This window comes from Lutjanus erythropterus, chromosome 13 (genome assembly GCF_056507025.1).
Source record: "Lutjanus erythropterus isolate fLutEry1 chromosome 13, fLutEry1.hap2, whole genome shotgun sequence".
In the NCBI taxonomy this organism is placed as follows: Eukaryota; Metazoa; Chordata; class Actinopteri; order Lutjaniformes; family Lutjanidae; genus Lutjanus; species Lutjanus erythropterus.
In genome coordinates this window covers 23042590-23067972 of record NC_139329.1, presented here as the reverse complement: position 1 = coordinate 23067972, position 25383 = coordinate 23042590, and the positions used below count along the sequence as shown (strand labels likewise).

The window sequence follows — 25383 nt, the reverse complement described above, 5'->3', positions numbered from 1 at the left end:
TTCTTTTAAGGCAATGACAAATTATTTATACTTTAGTCCAAACAGGCTTCTGTTTCATTCAGTGTGTGAAGAGTTTTGACAATGTGACAACAGTTTTGACCCGTGCATGTTAACAATGAAAAGTAACTATAAATCCTGTTAATCACATGTACATTATATATTTTACATACTTTAAGTGTTTCCTCTAGCAGTTTAGGGGTTACTGTATCAAAGTAGTGTTAGTAAAACATCATGTTAGTAAACATCATGTTCATCACACTGGAATGTGTAAAATATCATGAAGTTTTACTATCTTACCATCTCATATTGTTTTCTCATATTGAATCTATATAAAACATGTTATGTTGATAAGAGACATTTATTTCTTTTTAAGGTCTCATATTTCTTACGGTTGGTGTTTGCGTAATCTAAACGATGCTCATTCAATAAATATGTTGAATATTTTTTTTTTTCCACGTAGCAGATATCACATGAGAGGAAAGAAGATCAGAAAAGATTTCTTTACTGAGTTAATGTCGCTCTTTGCTTCTGGTCCAACACATCTGTGCAAACTAGAGCTGTAACTAATGATTATTTTCACTGATGATTGGTCTGTCAGTTATGTCCTCGATTAATTGATTAGTTGTTTGGTCTATGGTCAGAAGATGGTGAAAAGTGTGGATCAGTGTTTCCCAAAACTCAAGATGACACCCTCAAACGTCTTGTTTTGCCCACAACCCAAATATATTCAGTTTACTGCCAGGAATAAGGAAATTAGAAAATATTCACATTTAAGAGGCTGAAATCAGAGAATTTTGACTTTTTTTCTTTAAAAATTACTCAATCTGAATAAGTGATTATCAAAATAGTTGGCACTCAATTTCATAATCGATTAACCAAATAATCATTACAGCTCTACAACATACATCACAGCATCTATTTCATGAATAATCATTGAGTCAGAATCGAGTGAATTTACACGTGTTGAATTTATTCATAAGTTAGCAGAATGTAGTGACAGGCACTCTAAGAAACAATGATCTCTGTACCACAGGCACAAATCAAACACGCCACCTTGGCATTAGAACATAAGGCGTTGGGTTAAAGTTGAGATTTAGACACATTGTTAGTTTCACGCTGTGCTTCAAATCAGGACACAGGAAAAAAAAAAAGAACAAGAGTAAACTTTATCTGCCAGCTTAATTAAATAAAACAGACTGAGCCAGGTCAAACTTGGCAAAGTACAATCAAACTGTACACGAAGCACGATGTTTTTTTCCTTTCAGAGAAATTAATATAAAATACTTTCTGTAAGAATATAAATCCAATAAATATGTTTTTAATACTGCATTGATACAAAAATATAATAATCAAAGACCACGAAAATCCACCTCTCACCAAAACTGACAAACCAGAAACATGAGTGCATAGATAATCATATTATCACACAGAAGGCATCTGCAAAAAACTGAAATGCTCCTCATCATAATGACAAACGGACGACGTGGACATCGCAGAGTGAGATTACTTCAGTGCTACATTTAAGACAAAAGCCGTAAGAAATATGTGAAACTGCTGCAGATGCAGGTTAATGTCAGCGTAATGTCACTGTTTAGACAAACAGGGGTGTAAACGTCTTTTTACATCAGCAGTGAGGACGAGCAGGTTCTTCAAGAAAAGCAGCTCTCTGTGTCAAATATTAGTTTTAGAGTTTACAGTTCAAGTATGGAAGATAAGACTGGCCGTGCTTGCAATATTTTTGTTAATGCCATTATTGTGATATCACGACTTAACTATATTGGTCTCAACATAACAAAGCTCAATTTCTCGTGATAACGAGAAAATAGGGTGTCACATTTTCACTATTAAATTGAAAATTGTTTGAAATTAGCTCTCAATTTCAATATGCTTTTTTCAGCAGGCCTGTGTGTGCACTGCATGCAAAGAGTGGAGGAGTAGATTGATATGTGGCCTAATGGGCAAAAATGAGTCAAACTAACTGACTGACAGCAACTGACATTAGTTGGTTAACATCTTTTTCTCCTATAAGTTTGGACAATTTCTGGTTTGGTAACAGCAGTCTTGTCCTTTCACCAGCTCAAACTCCTCTTAAAGGCCGCAGCTGTCGGGCTGCCTTTCACTCTCATGGCGTGTTCAGACCACCGGCGACAAAGCATCAGGCTACAAGAATTCCAAAAAATGAGAGATCATCATTAATTTGATCATTTTTTTCAGTGAGAATGAAAGTTGTGATGCAAAAATGATCATTCCCCCTAATCACGAATCATATCATGATCACAATGTCTGTCAAAATAATTGTAATCAGAGTTTTTTCCATTTTGTGCAGCAAAAGGTAATGAGAGGAAAGAACCTTTGGTTTTCTCATGATAACAAATTCATTATTTTGTTGTCTTATCAGCATAGTGGCTTTTAAAAAAATAATGGCAAGCACAGCCGTTCTTAGTTTCTGTAGTCCAACTCCACAGCAGAAATAATCATTTTGCAACCCCTATAAGATATCAATATCTTCCATGTGCTTCTCCCAAAACACCTAATGAATAAAATCAAACAATTCAAAGCAATTTTAATCAGTACTGCTTCAACCAGTATTGATGAACTGAAATGCTCTCAGATGTTAACTGAAGAATTGAAATGAACCTTAATGTCTCTGTCTGACTAAAACCCAAATGAGCTTCACTGTCATGATCATTCAAATCTCAAAAATGGAGCTGAATCACATCAAAAACTAGAAAACAGCGCTTAATCTCTCTTACTATTTATCATGCAGACCTTGGGCGTAAAAAACAACTGTAGACGTTTATTAGTTTCCCCTTACAACAAGAATATCATACTCATTATTATTATTATTAATTTCACTCGCAAATAATTCAACCATTGAAGTTTTCAAGTCAGTATAGAGCCCTGTCATCATTTTAAGACATAAGTGTTATTCTAAAACATCACGCACCCACAGAAGATTTAAAACAATCGTTTGGCCCTGAGGTTAATACCAGTCATGATCCTGTGAATTATTCCATCGATCCAACTGTAAAAAATTAAGCCTACTGTGTAACTTGAGGTGGAAAAGATTAAAAAAAAGGGGGTAAACAACTTAATATAAAGATGAGAATGCGCACCATCAGATGTTCTGCACTGTCTCTTGTTCTGTTCTGCACTACTGCTCTGTGTACCTTCCTCTTCAGGTGGACGCGTTGCTCAGTCGGTGGAGGTGTTGCAGTCGTGGCTCAGTGCTCCTGTAAAGCTCGCTGACAGCAGTAGATTAGACAGTCGGGTAGGTCGGGGACTGGAGATCGCAGCCACACAGCCAGCGTTCCCGCATGCACACGACAGTGCATCAGACATGGCTGATCCTGGAGGAGCTGGCAAGCTACAATTCCTTCCATACCTGCAGTGAAAATTAATAAAGGTTCACTCACTAATAGTGCAAAACACATGGAAAGTGTAGGATGCATTTAACAACTCAGTCTTTGTACCACTGCACCTTCACATATGTATGCTTGTCCATTTTAAAATATGCATACATCACGCTATGAGTTTCCCTAAAATAATAATAAAAAACTAAGTGGGCACTGAGTTGAGATCGATTGGCTGCACTGAAAACACGTTAAGCCAGACTGGCTCTTATATACATCAAGCATCAATTCATACACTCAGTATTACTGGTAAAAGTCTAAAAGCTCAACTCTGACTTCTATTCACCTATGATTTCCACAACATGGAGCTGAAGTTTCTTCTTCAGCACATTCAAAGTGGCTCTGAGAGACTCCGGGCCGTCACTTATCAACGCCAGGTTCTGCTTTGTATCGTGAGAGAAGGCCAGCCACATCGTCCCGTACTCCTCTGTGGACACAGTCAGCGGTCTGAAGGAAACGTGTGAAACTACAGTGAGCAGTTGTCTCTGAGCAGACACACTTACTAAAAAGAAGAAAATATTTCACCTGATGAAGCTGGTCAAAGGCAGTTTGTACGAGAACGGCACTGACTGAGGCGTCCCAGCAGGCAACTGGTAAGACACCACCCCAACCAGTTCAACCTGGACTGAAGGCCTCTTCACAGTCAGAGAGTACTGACACACTGCTACACTGTGACCTCTCACCTCCTGCACTGGACTGTCACACACACACAATACCTGAAACAAACATCATAAGAAAATTTAAGATTATGAGTTGGGACAATATAAGCTCTCACTAATCAGTCCCTTTGGGATTTGACAGGCTTTTTTGGGATAGTTGCAGCCTAAAATGAAATTGCAGGAGCCAGTGGGAAAAAAAAGTGATTTTTTTGTATAATTCATTATCATATCATCATATAAAAGTGCACATGGCATTAATAAATGTCAACAGCAATGAGAAACCTTGTTTGCTTTCCAGTACCTATAACAAAATAAACCAACAAACAAAAAAAAGTATTTATAAAATACTGAATTCATTGAGACTACTGTGCATGGTGGAACTTATAGGAGGCCGTAACGATTGTTTAAATTTGCAGAAAAGCTGCAGTGATCGGACAAAATTGCAAGAATTTGCATTAATTGTTGCGATTGCAACATCACAACCTCCTGGAGGGACGGACTAATAGTTTCCTGCTCAATAATTACTGTACCTCCAGTTCATCAGAGTCGACCTCTAGTAGCATCTGTTGAATGTCAGCGTCAGAGGAGTTGTAAATGAAGACCACTAGCACTAACAGATCCTCTTTCTGTACATGACAGGCTGAAACATCCAAGCTCTGGTTGGAGCACACAGGAGAGATTTCTGAGTGGGAGAGTCCAGAGAGTTCTGCAGGAATATGAGCACTGAGACACAAGTCTTTAGGTCCGTCTGGGTCCTCATGTGAAGCAGGATCAGCAGCTACAGACACACTATCATCCCTAATGAGAGAAGGGTTACTCCCCTTCACGTCACTGTCAGTTAACTCTAAATCACAGGTGCCGTTTGCAGTCGTGAGGTCCTGAGAGAGCTGTGGTTTCTGTGTGGGTGAAGACACGGCCAGCTCTGAGGTGATGTTGGAGTCCAGGAGGTTGTCACACAGCAGGTTGTCCACTGTGCTCGGAGGAGAGACGAAGGAGTTTGACATTTGCTCACTGCCACTCGAGGATGAGCCTGGACCTTTGGCTTTTCTTCTGAATCGCTGAGGTGCTGGCTCAGATTTACCCATCTGTTGAAAGGAAAAGTTAAATCTGTAGACAGCAGAAAAAGAAGACAACAACCACTAACATCTCACCCTACTGCACAATGTTATCAAACTACATTGATCAGGCATAACATTATGACCACTGACAGTTGAGGTGAATAACACTGATTATCTCTTCATCATGGCACCTGTCAGTGGGTGGGATATATTAGACAGCAAGTGAACATTTTGTCCTCAAAGGATGCACTATGGGAAGATGTTCTGCTGGGAAACCTTGGGTCCTGCCATCCATGTTGATGTTACTTGGACACGCACCACCTACCTAAGCATTGTTGCAGACCATGTGCACCCTTTCATGGAAACGGTATTCCCTGATGGCTGTGGCCTCTTTCAGCAGGATAATGCACTGAGCCACAAAGCAAAAATGATTCAGGAATGGTTTGAGGAGCACAACAATGAGTTTGAGGTGCTGACTTGGCCTCCCCCCGGATCTCAATCCAATCAAGCATCTGTGGGATGTGCCGGACAAACAAATCTGATCCATGGAGGCCCCATCTTGCAACTTACAGGACTTGAAGGATCTGCTGCAAACATCTTGGTGCCAGATACCACAGCACACCTTCAGGGGTCTAGTGGAGTCCACATCTCGACAGGTCAGGGCTGTTTTGGCAGGTGGTCATAATGTTATGCCTGATCGGTGTACTTCTTTTGTTATCATATTAATGTGAGAGAGACCCCTAGTGGCAAAACTTACATATTGTGCATTTAAATCTCTATTTATTATTAAGGCTGGTTATCAGTATTCAATACAGTAGCACTGAAACTTCTCCAGTCAAATGACACCTGCAACCCAAATCTAGAAAAAAATGCTTAATGTATATGGTTTTGCTCACAGCCAATAACTGCAATTGTTCTTCATAAAGAAGAAACTTCAAAAAAGGGTATCTAATGAAGTACTCTACTGGTATCACTTTAAGGGTACTGGTATTGGTACTGTGAGTTCTTAAATAATACCCAACCCTATTTATTACATATTATTATATTGCAATATCAATATCAGACAAATGCATCACACCTTGCAGTTTTACTTCATATTGTTTAGTTGTATCTCATACAAATTAAGAAGAAGGAAAAAATCCCACCAGACACACAGAGCTTTGGGAGCTGAGGCCGACAAACAGTGAAGAGGCCAGCTGCTGTTTCTCTTGTTCAGGCTCAGGGGTCGGGATCGGAGTGGGAGTCTGGCTGTGTGAGCTGTCAGCCCCTCCCTGCTGGCTGGGTGACCGCAGGGGACTTGGGACCTCCACATGGGCAGCTTCCTCCACAGGTTCCCTCTGCGCCAGGTAGCCTTCTTTCCCCCACACCCTCTTCACGCCGTCCAGCTTCAGAGTCATAGAGCTGGGACAAAAATCAAGACGCATGAGTGATAAACCAGCTAAACCAGACGACAATAAGTACGCGCATTGTGTCTACGTACCCTCCTTTGTGTGAGAGGTCGGTGCTATCACCTGACAGACCAGAGCTCATGGACAACAGCGTAGGAGACTGTCTGTCGGCGATGCTGCAGGAGGACATGCTGATGGGCAGCGACAGGCCGTACGGCTCCAGGCTCAATGCTGAGGAAAACAACACAGTTAAGCACAAAACAAAACAAGGCACTGCTGCCAAATTTGCCACAGTCTGAACATTTCACTGAAATTTACCTTTTGCCTGAGCTAGTTCCTCTTGCCGCTGATGCGGAGGCTTGTACGGAGCAGCGCCAGCAGCCAATGCCTCAGACACAAATCCATCAAGAAATGACAGCGAGGAATCCACCTGAAAACAACAGTAATACAGCTGCAAGTTTAAACTTCTCCTTTAATGGAGGCAAGAAGATCATTTGGAAAAGTTCTGCAGGACTTTCAAACTAAAGATGTCATATTTGAGAGCTTGAAAAAATATGTCTTGTACAGTATATATCCTGTTTAACATCTGTTTCACCACAAAGACAATACAATTACCATATTTAGTTTAGTTAATTGATTTTTCAGCATTATTACATAAAGACAATTCTCATTAAAAAGAGTAAGAATTGAAATGGTTAGAAATAGCTAGAGGGGACATTTGTGTATTTAGGATGTTATTCTTGTAAAAAAAAAAAACGAAGGAAACTAAAACAGAAGAAATGGTCATTACATCACTATTGAACATGCTATGCTGCAGACACGGGCATTCTATTAAGTTCTGTTAAAGCTTATGGGAGGTACAATGTCGATCACGCTATTTAGAGACTAATTCAGTCAGTATGACATTCTCTGATATATGTCCTTTAATTTCAGAGGCATTTCTCCTTCAAAGGTCATACCACATAGATATCTTGGGTTTTAGTGTCGATGCATCTCCCATAGGCTTCACTGAACAGGCTTCACTGAACTGGCATCAAAGTTTGACACCAAGCAGAGTAGAAGAGTGTTTGTTAGTGAAGTAATGAGCCTTTGGTCTTTTTTTAGTTTCCCTGACCGAAACTGCATCCGATACTGAATGGTGTTCTGTAGTAAACCTAACCCTACTCTAGACATGCTAGAACAGCTACTGCAGTTACAACTGAAATGATCCCCATTATTTGGATAAATATGGTCCTTAATTTAATCAACTGTATGCCACGGAGGGCAAGTGTGTGCACGTTTTGCTTTCAACCATGACATGATGAGCACTTAAATCTGCCAGAGAGGAGGAACCACAGAGTGACTTCATCCGCTGTGATTCAAAGAGCTAAATTGTTTTACGTTTTAAAGTTTTTGGCATCTTACGCCAAGTTTCAACAAGTTTCAACAGCAGTGGGCATTTAGAGTCAAACTAAATCTTTTCATGTTTTCAATATACAATAGCAAAATTACAATAGCATAATAGTGTAACATCTTTAACATCATTACTGTAACTCTGCAGCCCTGCATGTTTAGACTGTACATTACCTCCAGAGGTTCCAGGCTGGTGTCTCGAGGCAGCACCCTGGCTCGTAGTTCAGAGTCTTGGCTGAGGTGCTGCAGCTCCTGAGCTCTCTGCCTCAGCACTGTGTCCAGGGAGCTGCTGTATGTTTCAGAAACCTCTTGAGCCACAGAAACGCCCACCCCTCCCTCGCACAGCTTGGTCATAGCCATGAGGACCCAGCTCTTGGTCTCACTGCTGGTGTTTTTCATGTCCAACAGTTTGTTCAGCAGCCCCAGGACGGTGGCTGGTTCGAGATCCTCCCTCAGATAGGAGTATTCACCGAGGACCTGGACATGGCAGAGAAGAGGATTAACTGTGAAGGTTACAGCACAGTATGTTGTGTAATATGTAAGTCACATTTTTAAGGACAGATACAGTGGAGTAGTGCCAGTAAATCATTCTATCTGTAAAAGATGCACTCTTTTTCTTTTAACTACTTAAACAGTCTAGTGCACAGGTGTCAAACATATGTCCCCTGAGCCAAAACCAGCCCACCAATGAATACTTATTGTGGTCATATTTAAAGATATTCAACATGTGCAAAATATTGTCAATCAGGACCTTCACTACAAAATAATCTGTATCAGACTTCTGTCTTTAGAATTTTTTTTCTGAAACCCTGGTGCTGAAATGATTAGTAAGGCATGGGGTGATTTAACCTTCTTCACATTAGCTTTCATTTCAGTTGGTGTCATGTGGTGATGCAACATTACTACACAAGAGTGGAGATGTTTACAAAATTAAAAGAATTTCTAGATCTCGTCAAGTTGTTTGAATCATATAGAAATAAAACACTAAATTTCTGCTCAGTTCCAAAATACATAAATGTTTTGAGCATTTGAGGATTCATTGTGACCTGTATTTTAATGCACATGTAAGACATGAGATATATTTTTCTTAAGACATATCAAACTGTTCATCATATGTTGAAATGATATGAACGTTTTCAGAATGCACTTGTGCTTTTTTTCACTATAAAAAAGAAAAAAACTGAGGTGTTTACTGGCTGTTATTCAACGGTTTTACTGGTCCAGCCCACTTTAGATCAAACAGGTTTGTATTTGGCCGACGAACTTAAATGATTTTGACACCCCTGGTCTAGAGTCTCCATCTAGGATTTTTAGGTCAGCAGCCACACCAACATGTAACCCGTTTCTGCTTAATGACAAAAGCTATGCAAGTGTGGGCTTGGCTAGTGCCTGGATAGGAAAACTCCTGGGAAAAACAAGGTTTGGCATGAGGTGATGATGAAGTGCCAGTAGAGGGCAGCCTTCCCTCTGGGCCTAATAAAAATATCCTAAAGCCTCAGTGCAGTGATGGATACTCTGTAGGAGCCGTCATCCTTTCGATGAGACGTTAAATCAAGGTCCTGACTCACTGTGGTCAGATCCCATCACACTTATCACAATGACTAGGGGGGGTCCCTGGTGTCCTGGCAAAATTCCCAATGTGTCTCTCTCCATCTGGCTACATAATCATCCTCCTGTGTAATTGTTTCTCTCTCTCTAGCTGATGGGTGGCGAGCGTTCTGGCACATTCTGGCTGCCGAGCATCACTGGGGTGCTACACATTTTAGTTTGCTTCACTCTGACACATTTTGAGTATTCATGATAAAGCACTTTCTGATATTTTTTCTTTATGGGATTTGCTCTATTTTCCTTTAGTTATTCACTGCATTGAAATGCATTTTGTATTTTAATTCCCTCTTATACTTGACTGTTGTTTTTATGCCTGCAAATTGTATAATAATTGGTAAAGTAATCTGTAAAACCAACCTTTGTATTCCTTTTCCTTCTTCTGCTTCTTGTTCTCATCACCATTACATATATTAAACAAACAGCTCATAGTGTTCACTTTGCAAACAGGACTCACCCAGCTGATGACTTGGAGGAAGCGCTGTGGCAGTTTACTGGGCTCTCCTTGCAGCAGAGAAACATATGAATCCACAGCAAACAGCCTCAACTTCCTGTCCTCCTCCACGCTGTCGAACCCTAGGCCATTGAAGAGAAATAATCCATTACATTACAATACTCTAAATAATTTCTGTGTCAAATTATTGAATTGAAATATCACACACTGAAACACTAGAGAATAAGTTGAGTGTGTGGTCATCTCACCCTCAGATAGCAGTTTAAGGAAACTGTTTGGGATGTCAGGCTGCATCATGTCTCCACCCAATGAAAACACTGTGTTCATGGTCTCAATGAACCATTCATTGTCTGGGGCATATGTATAAAAGTTTATAGGAAAAAATAACACAATAAATAGGAACAGACAAGGTATAAAAAATACAACAACATGTTATTAAAGGATTGGGTTTCTGTTTTTCAAATCAAAACTAATCTAAATATTATGTTTAGCACAACTTAACCAGTAGCTTTTGTATTGACAACGTGAAAGACTGAGCTGCAGCTCAGCATGCAGTCGTGCCAATAAAGACAACTGAAATTAACTGAACTGAAAAGTTCATAAATATAACGATGAATACTGTCTCTTGCTCATAGTACAATCAACATACTTGAAAGGATATTTTTCTGCCAGTTCTGCCACCTTCCCCACCAGGTCAATGGTAGTGTAGTCGTCTTTACTGACATGTAGAAACTCCAGCATCTTCTCGACGATGACTGTAACATTTTGGGCGTTAGTGATCCTAAAGAGCAACTCCAGTGTCTAAAAGAAAACAGAAAAAAATGTCCCATGATGCTGTACAACTATATTTCTATGACACCAAACTTCAGCATACTCCAGTGTCTGTCTCACCTCGCGCTTGATGATGAGGTCAGGGTGATCGAGACACTCTATGATGGTCATCTGATGCTGCAGGGCCAGTTTAGGATCCTGCTGGACCACATAGGTGAGGGCCTTCAAACCTTAAGTAACACAGAATTAACCAATTTACTATGATGAATGTTTGTCAAAGAAAAAATATTTAAATCAAAGGGGTTTTTGATTCTTACCAAGATATTTGAGATTTATCTTTGGTGAGAGAACAAAGTTGCCGATGCACTTTGCAGCCTTTTCCAGGAGATCCGATTTGGGGTGAATTGTGTAAATACATTTTACACACTCATATAATATTGCTGGAAATAAAGAGAGAGTTTAATAAGTGGTTGAAGAAAGTGTTTAAATGATTTCCAACAACCAAATATACAAAAAAAACAGTACTTTAGATCTGACATACCATAGGTGATGTTATGATTCATCTCTGCTCGTCGTAAAGACTCGTCAAGGACTTCATACATGATATCACTTGTACTGCCAAACAAAGAAAAGACTCACAACTTGCAAGGATTCAAGTACAGGAAACAACCACATGACAGCATAAACATCCAGTTCACAGAGGAACAAAATAAGTAATAATTACCTCTGGTCATTTTTCCCAAGCAGGGACAGTATTCTGAGAAGCTGGATTTGCAGCCATGGAGCAGGAACACTGTGATAGTTGAAATCCATGGGCAGTTTTCCTCCCACCACCTGCTTCAATATGGTTACAAAACTGGCTGCCAGGTCCTTGTAACCTTCTGGATTCTCCTGTAACAAAAGAAAAATGTGTGACATGACCAGATTACACCATGGTAAATCAAACCAAGAAGTGCATATATTCTCAATAACAGTAGTTAATGTTGTGTTGAAGACATAACCTGAGGACTGGGTATTGAACTTTGATAGTTTTATGGTACAGACCAAATTGTTATTGAGTTTTGAAAAACCAAGGTGGTTTTCTCAAAGTTTATATGGTGTTGGATGGTTGTCAGCCCCGCTAGCTGCTCTTTAGACCAGACTTCCTGTTTTTAATAAGTACTATTCTTATCTTCATGCTTTATTTAATTACAAAGTCATTGCTTTGGGTGTGTGTGTGGAGATTATTGTTTTATTGTATGAAGCAAAGCACTTTGTGTTACATTTTGTTTGTATAAAAAGTGCAATGAAAATTAAGTCTGAATGATTCACAGAAAATAAGAGGGCTCACTCTGCCACTCTTTCCGAGAACCATAAACGCTGCCCACACAATCATTCCTTCTTTGGCTTTGGCAAACCAGACACTACAATGGCATGTTGCTGCCATGCTGTCATTAATATTCCTTCTGACAGTCATTTACATTTTTAAATAGTCCAATACTGTGCAGATATTCCATTAGTTTCTTCATTTTACCTCAGTTATCCAGCTGAATAAAGTGTGCAGAGTTAAAATCAGTTTATCCATCTGCTCCAAGGTCTTCATCCTTTGACGTGAGTAACTGTACCGTTATCTGCAATTATCCTGTGCAATCTATTGTTTATTTATTTTTTACTGTTAAATCATCTTCTGTGCAATAATATCTTGACACTGTGAATCATCCCGTAAATCTTTGCTGCTTGTACTCTCTGCGGTCCAAATCTCTGTCTCTGTGAAATTATCCATATATCTGTACAAGTATATAGTGTGTGTGTGTGTGTGTGTGTGTGTGTGTGTGTGTGTGTGTGTGTGTGTGTGTGTATAGTTTTTCTAATCTATATTTTGTATATCTTTATTCTATTATATTTTTAACAATCATGATTTGTTTAATTGTACTTTTTGAGCTGCTGTAATGTAATTTTCCTTTTTTTAGTCGCTTCTATAAAGTTGGTATTAAAAACTATCATTCAGGAACTTGTATCCAAGTCAAGGTATTGGTGTCAGTACTGGTATCAGAAAGTTTTGAGTAATACCCAGCCCTGCTGTACAGTCTTACAAAGTCCATAAAAACAAATTACCTGGATCATTTGTAGGTAGATGTGAAGTGAAGCTGTCATGACACCAGGATCCTTGTCACACAGAGCTTTGCGAAACTTGTTGTGGATGTGTTGAACTTGATTCGGTGCTATTAGGTAGAATTTATACAGAGCCAGGACTGCTTTCCGTCTAATGATTTCTCTACAAATATGTAAAAAAAAAAAAACCCTCATGAATCATAACATTCAAGCAGATTTTTGATGCTCCAGTTTATCATATGAATAAATACACTTCACAAGCATAGAGGCAACAAACGTGACTGGAAAGGTGAAAAACATTTCTTACTTTGGGTGATTAAGTTTCTCCTCGACCAGAGGAAGGATTGCAGGAATCATATCTTTGGGGAACATTTGGCTGACAACAGTTAGAGCCATGCACACTTCAATAAGGTTTGTGCTCTGAAGATCCTGAAAACAAAACAAAAAATACATCAACATCCCATCTTCAGACACCAGATGACAAATGCTGTAAAAACTGAACACCCACCTTTAATACAGTGTTCACAAGGAGAAGCAGCAGCTCGTGACTCTCGTTCAGAAACAAAGACACAGCAAGATAACCTGCAAAACACAGAAAGAATTGTTTTTTAGCTAAAGCAGTGTAGGGAGATGTTTCATAGTTAGGTCAATAATGTTGTTGTGATGACAAATGATAAAGGTACTGAAAGTATTACAAAACCAGGGATTGGGTAAAAGCACTGAGGAATTTCAACTAATTACAAAAGAACTTACCAACTCTTTTCTCAAGAGCAGTTCCTTGTTGAGCCAGTTTGATGGCATGAATGTAGCTGAATGAAGCCTCATACCCAAGCATTTCACAGTAGATCGCTCTCACCATGAGCTCCTTCATTTGCCTCTGAAGGAAAAAAGTAAACAGATGCAATAATTTCAGAAATAGTTGGACATATTTGAATGCTCTGGTTTCTTTATGCAGCAACAAATTAGAAAATGAGAAGAATCATACCATGGAGGTGTTGGGGGAGGACACCTGTTCTTTGATGGATACCAGTTCACGCTGAATAAGTTTTTCCTCCTCCTGAACAGGGGGAACACATTTAAGAATAAGAAAGTAAAACACTGAGCTTGTTAATAACAGAACATAACACACCAGAATCTTAAAGAGAAGTGCTTCCAGGTACTTATTTCACCAATAATTTCAAGAAAGTGTTGGATGAGAATTATTACATTTTGCACTATGCTGAAGTTAATTAACTTTAATTAAGGAGGTGTCAAACCCTCCAACCTTTAATTCAAATATTTAACAGTATAATAAAATTAGATACACTTATTTACTTACTAATCTAAACCACTGCCTGAAGTATACCATTCAAGGGCACAAAGTAAATGAAACTGCAGAGGCTTTCTTTAGATAGGTAATGCAGGAAAGAAGATGATGAGAGAAGAGAAGACACCTGGTAATATGTAGCACAAAGCTATTCAAAGAGTTTATTCATCCTCTATTTGTCTCAGATACATTTGTTGTTTAATTTAAGATAGTACACTGTCTCCACTGGTGCAAAGTCAGATTAGCTGAAGTTAACAGTGAGCTTGATCCTACATGTGATCTGTGTAAACAGTATTCAACCACTTTGTGCCATATGTTTTGGTCATGTCCAAAATTCTTACCTTTCTGGGGCTTAATGTTCAAACATTTTTCAAACATTTCGGACAGTCTATTGCTCCAACTATGTCCATGGTGATATATAGAGTAACTCCCCGGCATTTTACCCTAAGTAGAACTCATGCTGATATTGTTGCTTACAGCTCATTTCTAGCCAGAAAGCTCATCTTATGTAATCTCTAACCTATAGACCCTTGTTAAAGATGGTATGTCCTACTTACAATTGGAGAAGATCAGCTGCTTCATCGAGGAATCAGCTATGTGCTTCTTTGCCAGCTCGCAACCATTTTTAACATTTGTGGCAAATACGGAAGCTGAAGAATTGTAGTGAAGTACACTAAGCTCCCCTTCATATACTCACATTGTACATCAATTATTTTTTAAATGCATTAATTTATATATTTGTTTTTTAATGGACTAGTCTAGGGTTCAACATTAATATTTTTTTCTATCTCCCAGTCAGGTAAATGGGTCAGAAATCTACTTGCAATAAATCAATTTGCTTCTGTACAAGCAGTTTTATTTTGTTTTATTTGCAGTTATTAAGAAACATAAAGACTAAAGTTAAGTGTCAGGTCTGCATTTGAAATTTCAGCATCGACGATTTGAGAATTTGCTGAAAAGAGCAGAAACTAATTTGTCACAACAATCTAAAATGCCTAGCCGGCTGAACTTCCCTGCATTACAGTTTGTGAATGCAAAGCATATTGCCAGCTGACTCTTAACAACTCAAATGTCTGAGGTTATCACAGGCACCTGAAAGCACCAACAAGGACAAGTTTTTAAAATGATCACAGCTCTAATTTGACCTGTAATTACCTCATGATAACTACATAACAGAAACAACAGAGTGTTTGCAAGTCAGTCCAAAACTTTACTGTACAGACTTATTAGCATTGCAGCAAGTGGGTTAAAGCATGCATACAGTGTTTTCTTGAGTTAACAGCTAGCATAGGTAGCTTAGCAAGCTAACGGCCAATAAATGACTCATCTTATTTCCCCTGATGTTAGGGTTAGGGTTTTTAAGCAAAGACTTACATGTTTGGACGTGAGCTCAGTGATTCCTCTGATGAGGTTTCCAAGTTTGGAGGTGGAGGACAGTTTAGCAGCTCCAGGCTGAGAGTCTAAAGACAGGAGGCTCGGCAGAGCTGTCAGTGTCTTCTCCACAACATCGCTCATTTTGGCAGCGAAAAGCGGGGCCTGGCAGGTACCGTTTAACCTTCAAAATATACTTATTAAATCATCTATCCATCCCAGTGAGCGTTCCTTACACAGAGTCCGTGAAAGTCATCTGTTAAATACTTCAAAAGATCACAAGAGGTGAAATGCTAGCTACCCAGTCGGCCATTGTTTTGATTCAGCAGACTTACCAAGGCTTGTTGATGGCCGTGTCTAAATGGGAACCCTTGATTTGCGAAACTCTCGCGAGATTTTAAGACGTTAATTGTATAGTGTGTGAATTGTACACATTATTTATATGGTATAATGTCATAAGATTTTGGTTAAGGTTTGAAAATATTAGGGACAAAGAAGACTTGGTTTAAGTTAGGGAACGATCATGGTTTGAGTTACAATGATTACTCTCGCGAGATCTTTCGCGGGTTTTCGGTTCGTTTCTACGTTATGTCACTTCCGTTTGTTTTTGGGAAACTTTATTACAAACCTTAAATCAAAACATTGGCTGACATTAGCTCAGTAGATTGACAAAAAAAAATTGTTAATAATAATAATAATAATAATAATAATAATAATAATAATAATAATGTGAAAATAACAACAACGACAGAGTGATGATATTCAAAACTCAGTTTATTATGTTTGTAATACTTTGATAAACAGTCCCTTGTATAACTGTACACTAAACTACAGTAAAATAATTACAGTAAATAAGAAATTACAGCCATTGGACAACTGCATGGAAAGGAGTACATTCTATGAATTTAAACATGTTTTTATATATTGGTATTTAGATATCTAGTGGGGGACCATGGGTTCAGGGTGTCTTCAGTGACTGGATGTGCACATAGAGCAGTAAGTGATGAGAGGTAAACCATATTTAAAAATCATAGGGATGGGAAATCAACATCATGTAATTTAGGTTTACCTGTAAATGTGCTTCAGTTACAATAAGATAATATTGGCAGGTGAGTTGCAGTTAGGTGGGGTGCACAGCATGTGGAATGAAAAATAAACAAATTTGCTGTCTATTTCCATCTTGGATAAACTACAAATTTGTACTGTTGTTCATAATATTTTATGGCAATGCTCCTTCATATCCAATATTATTTTTAATTGGCTTCGGATAAACTGATATTGATTATTTTCTACAAGCCAATCTAACCATCCTCACTCTCCCTTATAGTCTTATATTACCCATCATTTATCATTTACAAAGAAGCCACAAATCTCCATGCTCCCTTTTCTCTTGTCTTAGTCTGTGGCATGAGTACATCTAGACCTTCATGTAAACCTTACTGTTTCACCAGCAAATGTATTTTGTTTCCTTAAATGCCATTTTCTTCCACAGGCTGTATTTCTCCATCATTTTTTGTGCAAATAAATACAAATAAATAAACAAGTAATATCCTTTATGTGGGCACATACAATACATCAATTTATTGTGTCACTTCTATCCTAGACTACCAATGTTATTTTCTGCAATATGGTACATTTTACATCTTACGTTGTAACCATAAGTACTTCTGTGCAATTTTCTCTCAATCATACTGGAATACAAGCGTGCCTTTTGGTTTAAGTATTCTCTGGAATATGTAAATCTACCCTGGCCATGAGACTGGCGTATATACAATGCTATTGATATGCTCTATGTACAACCAAAACTGAGTCTCTATGTCTGTGATTGTACTCTAGCAAACAGAAACAGCGGTGTGTCTTCAGTAAGTCTGTCTACCATTTAAATACCGTGTCTTCATCCTTAAGCCCAGATCTGGAAAAAAAAGAAACAGCAGATATTACAAGACATCCTCAGAAAGGTCAATGTAGACTGCAAAGTTGTCGGATCAGACTAAAATGACAGACATCTCATCTCGTACCCGAAGAGTGTGGTCCCAGGAACCTGTGCTGAAGGCCGTCCCATCTGGGGAAACGCGCAGCGTGCTGACACGATTCTCATGTCCAAACAGAATAGAGACCCGTGTTCCTTTGAGAACATCCCAAACATTTATGGTGTAGTCATTGTAGCCGCCAAACAGTAGCCGTCCTGAAAGATTACCAAAAAAACAGTTTTTAACAGGGTAACGAATATACAAACTAAACAATTTTAAGCTCTGACTGATTATTAACTGTAATGATAAATATAGTGAACTGCTAACGTGTATATTTCTTACCACTGAGAGAGAAATCAACACTGGAGACCCCAAATATGATGCTCTCTTTGGAATAAATGGCCACTTCTCTGTCCGCCCTTAGGTCATACAGGCGGCACTGAAACAAAGGTCAGAGTTTGAAATTTAAAGAGAATTTTCAACATGTTTTCAGTTAAACTTTGTGAGGTAAATATGTTGTGACTTACTGTAGCATCATCAGAGCCAGATGCAAATGCATCTCCACTGGGATAGTATCTATTAAAACAAGAAAAAGACGACCACAGTTATGAACAAATTGCTCCCTTAAAGCCCCACTACAGTGTATTTTGGCATATTTTTTTGAGACTTTTCGTGACAATGTCAAGACCAGACCACAAAAAAAAAGCTTTTTTTTTCATATCCAGACACTGAATGTGATCATTTACAAGACTAGAGAGTCAAATGTGGGGCTGCCAGTGTGCCAGTGTTGCTTCATCCCAGGATAAAATCTCTTTGGACACCTGCTCTAATATTATATGAGACATGGCCAAACAGATCCTGTTGTTTGTAGAAATCTCACTGTGCTCAAGTGAACCAGCATTTGTGAAAACCTGGTCAAACCAGCTGCTGCTGTGTCTGGAGAGGCCAAAGAGGATGAAAGACTCGCATAATAGAAATAATTTCTCACATTATATTACACATCATGATTCAATGATGTCTTGTTGAATGTGGCATCATCAAATGCATCATCAAAAAGGTAAAGTCAGCTCAAATTACATTATACCCTTCATAGTTTCCTTTGAACTGTCATATTATTTAGTTATTTTACTGTTCAGTTTTTGGGAAAAATATAAATGCTATAAAATTATTTGAGCTGACTTTCCCTTTGATATTCTTAATAAGCTAAACAGTAAAATAATGACTACTACATTTTTGTTACATATGTAATCGAAACCTGTTAATCAAACCATTTTTAAAATCCCTTTTTCATGATGAAAAGGAAAAAACACCTTGTATTTCAGTTTTAATTCTTATGTTTAAAAATTAAAATCAAATAAGCACTTGTTTTTTCTATTTTAATACCTCTTAATGAGAGGAAAATTAACCAAATGATACACTGACCCTGCACATATCTGAAACATCTGAATATATTTGACTTTTAGCGACTCCTAGTGGTAATATGAAAACAGACACTGTGGCTGAGAATGATGAGTTAAAAGCAAAACATACTGTAGACTGCACCGATTCTCACCTGGATCGTCTCAATATTCTACAAGCAAAAACAGAATAACTTGAAAGATGTTAATCTACATACTAACACACAGAGGATTTGCTTTCCCTCAAAGGAGGTGACTCTAAACCATTTATGGTTCAAACTATACAACAAATGAATTACAAAAAAAAAAAAAAAATTCGATGAATTGGACTGAGGATAAGCCACCTGCCACACTGTGGTACAGGGAGACATTCAGGGTCCACCTTCATGAAAGACTCTGCTACCTTGTTGCTTAAAACCCTCTATGTTTCAGTGTTTTCACTGAGCTTAATTTTACTTCACGTATCACTATTTATTATTATGAAATGTTTAAGATGATGTACAGCTACACTACGGAGAAAAACCTACATGTGTCAAGTGTCAAGGTGAGGAATGACAGCAGTCAGCTGGGAGACTGCACATTTGAGAATGGATGGATGGCACTGTTTTATTTATTTTTATTGTCTTCATTTCTATCTGTGTACTATTGATATGATGATTAAATGTTTAACTCTTGTTTCTGCTGAAAACTTGAAAAAAATCAGTTGAAAAAAATAGATAGAGGGTTTAATTTTCCTCACTGAATGATGTCTACACACTGTCACACTCAAAGCTGACAGAAATCACTTACCGCACACTATTAATGTCCGATTCGTGAGTTTCAAAGGACTGAATACACTGTCCTGAACGCATGTCCCACACATTGGCCTTCTTATCGCAGCCCTGCAATGATACAGAATAATGCAGAATATTTGAAATTATTCAGTTTAAACACTCATGAGCTGTGAAAGCGGAGGAGGAGGAGGAGGAAGAGGAGGAGGAGGAGGAGGGGGTGTTGTCCTCACCCCTGAAACAAACGTGTTTCCAGTCTCGGAGGGGGCCAGGTCCAGACAGAGCACGTCCGCTGCGTGTCCATGGAAACTCTGCAACAGCTGCCCGCTCTCAACATCCCATAATGCGCATGTCCCGTCGCCGCTGGACGTCAGGATCTTTAAACGCAAGCAGACAACGAGGAGGAAGAATAACAACGGCTGCTCTGAAGTTCAGTAAAAATGGGCTAACGCACAGCTATAAATGGATTGTCTTTGCTGCGTGAAACATCATGTGACCAGGATATCAAACCAGGAGCGACGGGCTGCTGTGAATTATTAACAAAGCTCCTTCCACCGCAATATGGAAGGCACTGATTTCTGATTAATAATGAGACAGAAATAGCAAAGAAATAGAAAAAAAATCATAGCAGTAAAATAATGGGAAAACATGAAGCGTATGACGATTGTCTCTATAAACATTTTACTCAGTTGTTTTTGGTGTTCTGTGAATTTTTTCTTGCATGTGTTGGATATCCTCACCTGCATATCCGAGTTGGTGAAGCTACAGGCAGACAGGTAGTTTGTGTGCATGGCCACTGACTTCTTCTTGGCAGCCAAGTTCTCATTCTTGTCCAGAGACAGAGGATACACCGAGCATTTGTTGTCCAGGCCACTGTGCGAGAAAAAACACAGCATAAACAAACACAACAGATGAAACACCACATTCAGATCATGACAGATATTACAGCACAGAAACTCACCCACAAGCCACAGCACAGCCGGAGGGGGCGTAGGCGCAGGCCATCACCCAGGTGCAGGGCATTGTCACAGCATGCTCCTAATAAATATCAAAGGACAAAGCTGCATGAGTCGCACCGGGACAGCGAGATGAATTAAATTCATTAGGCATAATTAGAGCAGAACAGGAAGCTTCAGGCTGTTAGACATTAGCACTGTTACAGTTTGTTAAAGTCAAACACTTTGAAAGACATTTTTAGACATTCTGGTGGTCACTTTTCAACTCAGATAGAAGTTTTATGGTGTCCCATCCCCTCTATCCTCATTTATCCTCAAGCATATGAAAGGAGAGTTAGCATATTTTGCATCACAGCACACTGCAGATATCCTGTTGATGTGGAAAACCTTTATTTAATTTACATAATACTGGGGAAGCAAACTTCTCATTTAGAGGCATAACAGATGATTCTTCAGTAGCACTTTACATTAGAGCTCAGTAATATCAAAATAATAGCAGAGTAATAGCCTCTAATAAGTAATAACATGTAATTACCAAAGTAATAACCAGGTAATAGACTGGTATCAACAGTGAAGGTATATGTGTAGTAATTAACAATGGGAAATATTGGACTGAAATTTATCTATCAGGGTAATAAGGGACCAAAACAATATGTAACAATATGGTATCCTGCTATCAATAAAATGGTTATATCAGCACAATATTTGGATTTAGAAAACTGGCAATGTGGCATTGACATCAATAGGTTAATAACCTGATAATAATGAGGTAATATAGTAGGATGGCTTTACAATATTATAAGCTAGTGTTAATGAAATACCTTCAAAATCACATGAAAATTCTTTGAGGTCAGATTTTTTAATCACCATATTATAATGCTGAAATTCATGCTCCCTTAGGTTCTTAACATTTTCTTTTGTTTCAGGCTAATACTCTGCAAATTATTTATTTAACACGGTAAATTGTTACCTGGAAATGTCGTACCTTCTGTCCTAGAACCATGAATCACGGCCGCAAAGTGCTAAATTTGTGATTTGTGACATTGGGCTATGTAATTATGTGCAATATATGTGCCATTTCTGCTGTCTTTCATGTTTTAAATTGCTGATTACATGAACACTAACATTTCTTTTCTGTTATTTTGCATCCGTTTACACTCATTCCCAGTCTGAATGTGGGGACCCCCCAAAAAAATCCTGATATAGTTCTAACAAAATTATTGTTTTCAAGAAATGTTTCTGTTACACAAAATTTTGTTTCTTTTTTCTCTCTTTTTCGTTTTTGCTTTTGTTTTGAGAAATACTAAAAGCAAATTATGATCCTTTCTGACCTAATAAAATCCTTCAAAGAAAACAATCTGAGAAGGAAAATCCTCCGTGTCCACACCCGGACTACAACCTCTGATGAGAGGTCAAAAGTAGCTATTAGTAGCTTGTGACCCTTAATTTTGAAAGGTCACAAGCCAAAGCGGTTGGAGACCACTGATACAGACTAGTTAAGGATTTTTGGAAGGTTAGGGTTAGTTTAAGGGAGCATAAGTGAAAACAGTATGCATGTTTTAAAATATCTCAGCATTTTATTTAAATGGTCTTTCATTCTGTAATAAAAAATGTGTTTGTTAAAAAACAAGAGTTACCTTGTTGGTGGTGAAAGCATCCCATACGATCACTTTTCCATCCTGTATCAAGAGAGCAGAAATTAGTACAATATAAAACACATGCATCCAGTTACAATGGAAACATTCAATGCATTTTATTCTGATCTTTATGTTATTTTTAGTATTATTATCCCATGGGTTTTATTTTCCATCTCATTTTGCATTAATTAAAGCATTTTATCCCAGTTTCCATATTTGTGCTTTTTTATTTGAAGTGCTGAATGCATTTTTGTTGTTGTTGTTGTAAAGCACTTTGGGCGGTTCTTCCTGCATGTAATGTCCTATACAAATATGTTTATTATTATTAATACAAACTGGCTCTGCAAGATGGGAAATGAGAGGAAAGAGTGTGTGACCTGTGAGGAGCTGACGATCCTCCTCTTGTCCTTACACCAGTCCATACACAGAACTTTGTTGCCATGTCCCTTCAGAGTTCTCCGGGTCTTCATGACAAACTGACCCAGGCCCTCCACCTTCTCTGCCACCTGATGTACTGCAAACACACACACACACACACACACACACACACACATGCACACAATCAGTGGTGAAAGAAGTATTCAGATGCTTTACTGAAGAGCGGACGGTCTTTTTTCTCCAATCAGAAACATGCTATAGTGATGAAACAATGTATTTTTCAACATATACAAGTCATTGTTGGGTATATAGTTCACCTAATTACTAATATACATGTTTAATAAAAGTTTGTTTCTCTGCAAATTGTTCCATTCTCCCCGTCTCACACTGAAATATAGAGAGAATGAAAAGCATCTGTATCTGCACATTAGCTAGACCTAATGTAGGTCTATGTTCTACCCATAAACAAACAAAACTCAACAACTGCTATTTAATAAATATTACCAAATAAATAATACTATAATATTGTTGTAAAACGATGCACATTTTCAGAATCAGATGCTTATTGAAACAAAACGTTACTTAGTGAAATTTACTGTATTTTAACATGTTACAACCGCCCCCTGATCTTGGTACAACTGTCCCCAGGTCACTCAGTCAACAACATCTGCCTCCTTTCTTTCAAATAAATATTGTTAACAATACATCATATGCAATCATTTTGCAGGAAGACAACATCAATGTACCACACTGTTGTTAACTAGTTAACTAAAGTATCTTTGTCTTGTCTTTGCACTGCTAAAGTTGATTGAGAGGTGGGTGCCATGATATTATTGTTTGAAATTCATTGGTTCTAGCTCACGTAAGCAGACGTCATATTTTGTTTTTCAGGAAGAAAAACTGTTTTGTTTTGTTTTTTGCATATTGTTAAAATAAGTGCACATTTAAACAATGATGTAAATTGGTTAAAAAAGGGATTTTTCATTTCATCAGGTAATTCAGGTACAGGTAATTAGCAGACAGATGTATGTTAGTTTATGAGATCTGAAAAAATATGTAACAATTGCCCCGAGTCTCCCCTACATTAAACCCGCTGCTGTACATCCCAGGTTAAAATTCCAAGCTGCAGCAATAAGGATTAAACTACAGTAGACCTACATTACATGGAGGAATATATTGAATTAATCTTTGATTAATCTGTCATGTCCCCCATTAGCTCATGTGTCCATCTCATAAAATATTACAAATAGCCTGTTTGTCACATTTTTTATTTTTAACATCTCTACTGTTTATTTCCATAACGCCGAGACATGATTGGACAAAACCAGTAGGCTACATGGAAGGAATTCGGCTGGAAGCACTGGTCTGTAAAATGGGGAGGCAAACAAACAGCCTGCTTAAGTCGCCTGTCAAATCAAAGAGGTAACGTCAGGTCAAATCATCACTTTCGACAAATTAACACCGCCTGCATCACCTGATCCCTCTGTGAAACACAATCGGCTGTGATAAAGAGACATATTTGCGGGTTATTTGTCCCGCACAGTGTATAAGCGCAGAGGTGAACCGAGGCCTCTCCATTTTCAGCAGGACTCACGCTCGACATCGTGCAGCTTGGCTCTCTCCTCCTCCAGCTTCGACTTCAGCGTCTCCGACTCCGTTTTCAGATGGGCCAGAGTCTCGTTCAGCTGTACCTCCTGTGTCGCCATTTCAGGGATTAGAGGGGATCTCATATATTTCTCCTTTGTGCGGGCAGCGATCGGCAGCGAAAAGGCTTAAAGCGGAGCTAACAGCTGATGCTGCTGCTGTCATGACGTCAGAGGGAGAAGATGCTCCTCCAGTTTCCACAGGGGGAGGAGGAGGAGGAGGAGGAGGGTCCTGCATCCTGGCGATGCTGCCGCTGCTCCACACAGGGCTGCATCCTCAGTCAGTAACAAGGCCTCAGTACTACACAGCTGCATAATGCATTCAAATACTGAGCCGACATGGAAAACACAATACTGTTTGTCTGGTAATGCACAGACAGGGGAGAGTGGGGCATCTTGGCACACTTTTTACTTTCACTTCAATTTCTCAGTACATCAGTCACCCATTTTTCATACTAAATAAAGATAGATAGATAGACAGATAAATAAATAAATGAATGAATATTATTAATAGTAATAATATATTATTATTATTATTATTATTATTATTATTATTATTATTGGTTGCTTGTTTGCTCACTTTTCTGTTCATGGGGAAGTACATGTCTTTTGTGTATAATGCTTATTGAGGTGGGCTTCCTTCTATAAGCCTCTAGGGGTGATAGGGCTTCTTTTATTTCTCTTGTTAATGTATTTCTTCTGTTTTTGTGCAAATAATTACATAAAACAAAACAACAACAACAATAATAATAATAAATAATAACAACAACAACAACAATAACAGTAATAATATTTATTATTGTTGCACACAATTAAAAGACACAAAAGAAATTTGAAAAACAAGTGTAACAATTAAATAGATTTTAAATCGATTTAAAATCAGTTAGTTGCATAAATTGAGCTGTGCACAAATACGACTAGTTGTCACGTGAAAAGGCAAGTCTATAAAAATGAGTCTTAAAGGGATAGTTCACAAAAAAATTAAAATCCAGTCATTACGTACTCACCCTCATGCCGATTGGTCCAAAGGTCAGATTTAGCTTTTTGGTCCAAAAAACTCTGCTGGAGTTTCACTGGAAAACAGAAGATACAACCCGGAAATACTGCTCTATCCAAGACTGCTA

The 25383-nt window shown here is 38.4% G+C and overlaps 2 protein-coding genes across 2 annotated transcripts; both read right to left on the bottom strand.

The window, feature by feature from the left end:
* Positions 1 to 2994: 2994 nt before the first annotated feature.
* Positions 2995 to 15856, bottom strand: ap4e1 (adaptor related protein complex 4 subunit epsilon 1). Its single transcript, XM_084734267.1, has 21 exons — positions 15512 to 15856; positions 13817 to 13888; positions 13585 to 13708; positions 13340 to 13413; positions 13139 to 13260; positions 12835 to 12994; positions 11465 to 11631; positions 11282 to 11355; positions 11058 to 11180; positions 10861 to 10970; positions 10631 to 10770; positions 10218 to 10330; positions 9973 to 10091; positions 8085 to 8387; positions 6837 to 6948; positions 6611 to 6749; positions 6276 to 6531; positions 4603 to 5157; positions 3939 to 4129; positions 3700 to 3860; positions 2995 to 3385 (listed from the first exon to the last, which is right to left on the bottom strand). The coding sequence occupies exons 1-21, from the start codon at positions 15650 to 15652 to the stop codon at positions 3225 to 3227; spliced, it is 3417 nt and encodes a 1138-aa protein (XP_084590393.1). The 5' UTR covers positions 15653 to 15856; the 3' UTR covers positions 2995 to 3224.
* Positions 15857 to 16263: 407 nt separating this feature from the next.
* On the bottom strand, positions 16264 to 24445 carry gnb5a (guanine nucleotide binding protein (G protein), beta 5a). Its single transcript, XM_084734186.1, has 11 exons — positions 24211 to 24445; positions 22616 to 22752; positions 22239 to 22280; positions 20607 to 20683; positions 20386 to 20518; positions 19879 to 20022; positions 19665 to 19756; positions 18006 to 18054; positions 17821 to 17917; positions 17527 to 17693; positions 16264 to 17420 (listed from the first exon to the last, which is right to left on the bottom strand). The coding sequence occupies exons 1-11, from the start codon at positions 24344 to 24346 to the stop codon at positions 17409 to 17411; spliced, it is 1086 nt and encodes a 361-aa protein (XP_084590312.1). The 5' UTR covers positions 24347 to 24445; the 3' UTR covers positions 16264 to 17408.
* Positions 24446 to 25383: the final 938 nt, after the last annotated feature.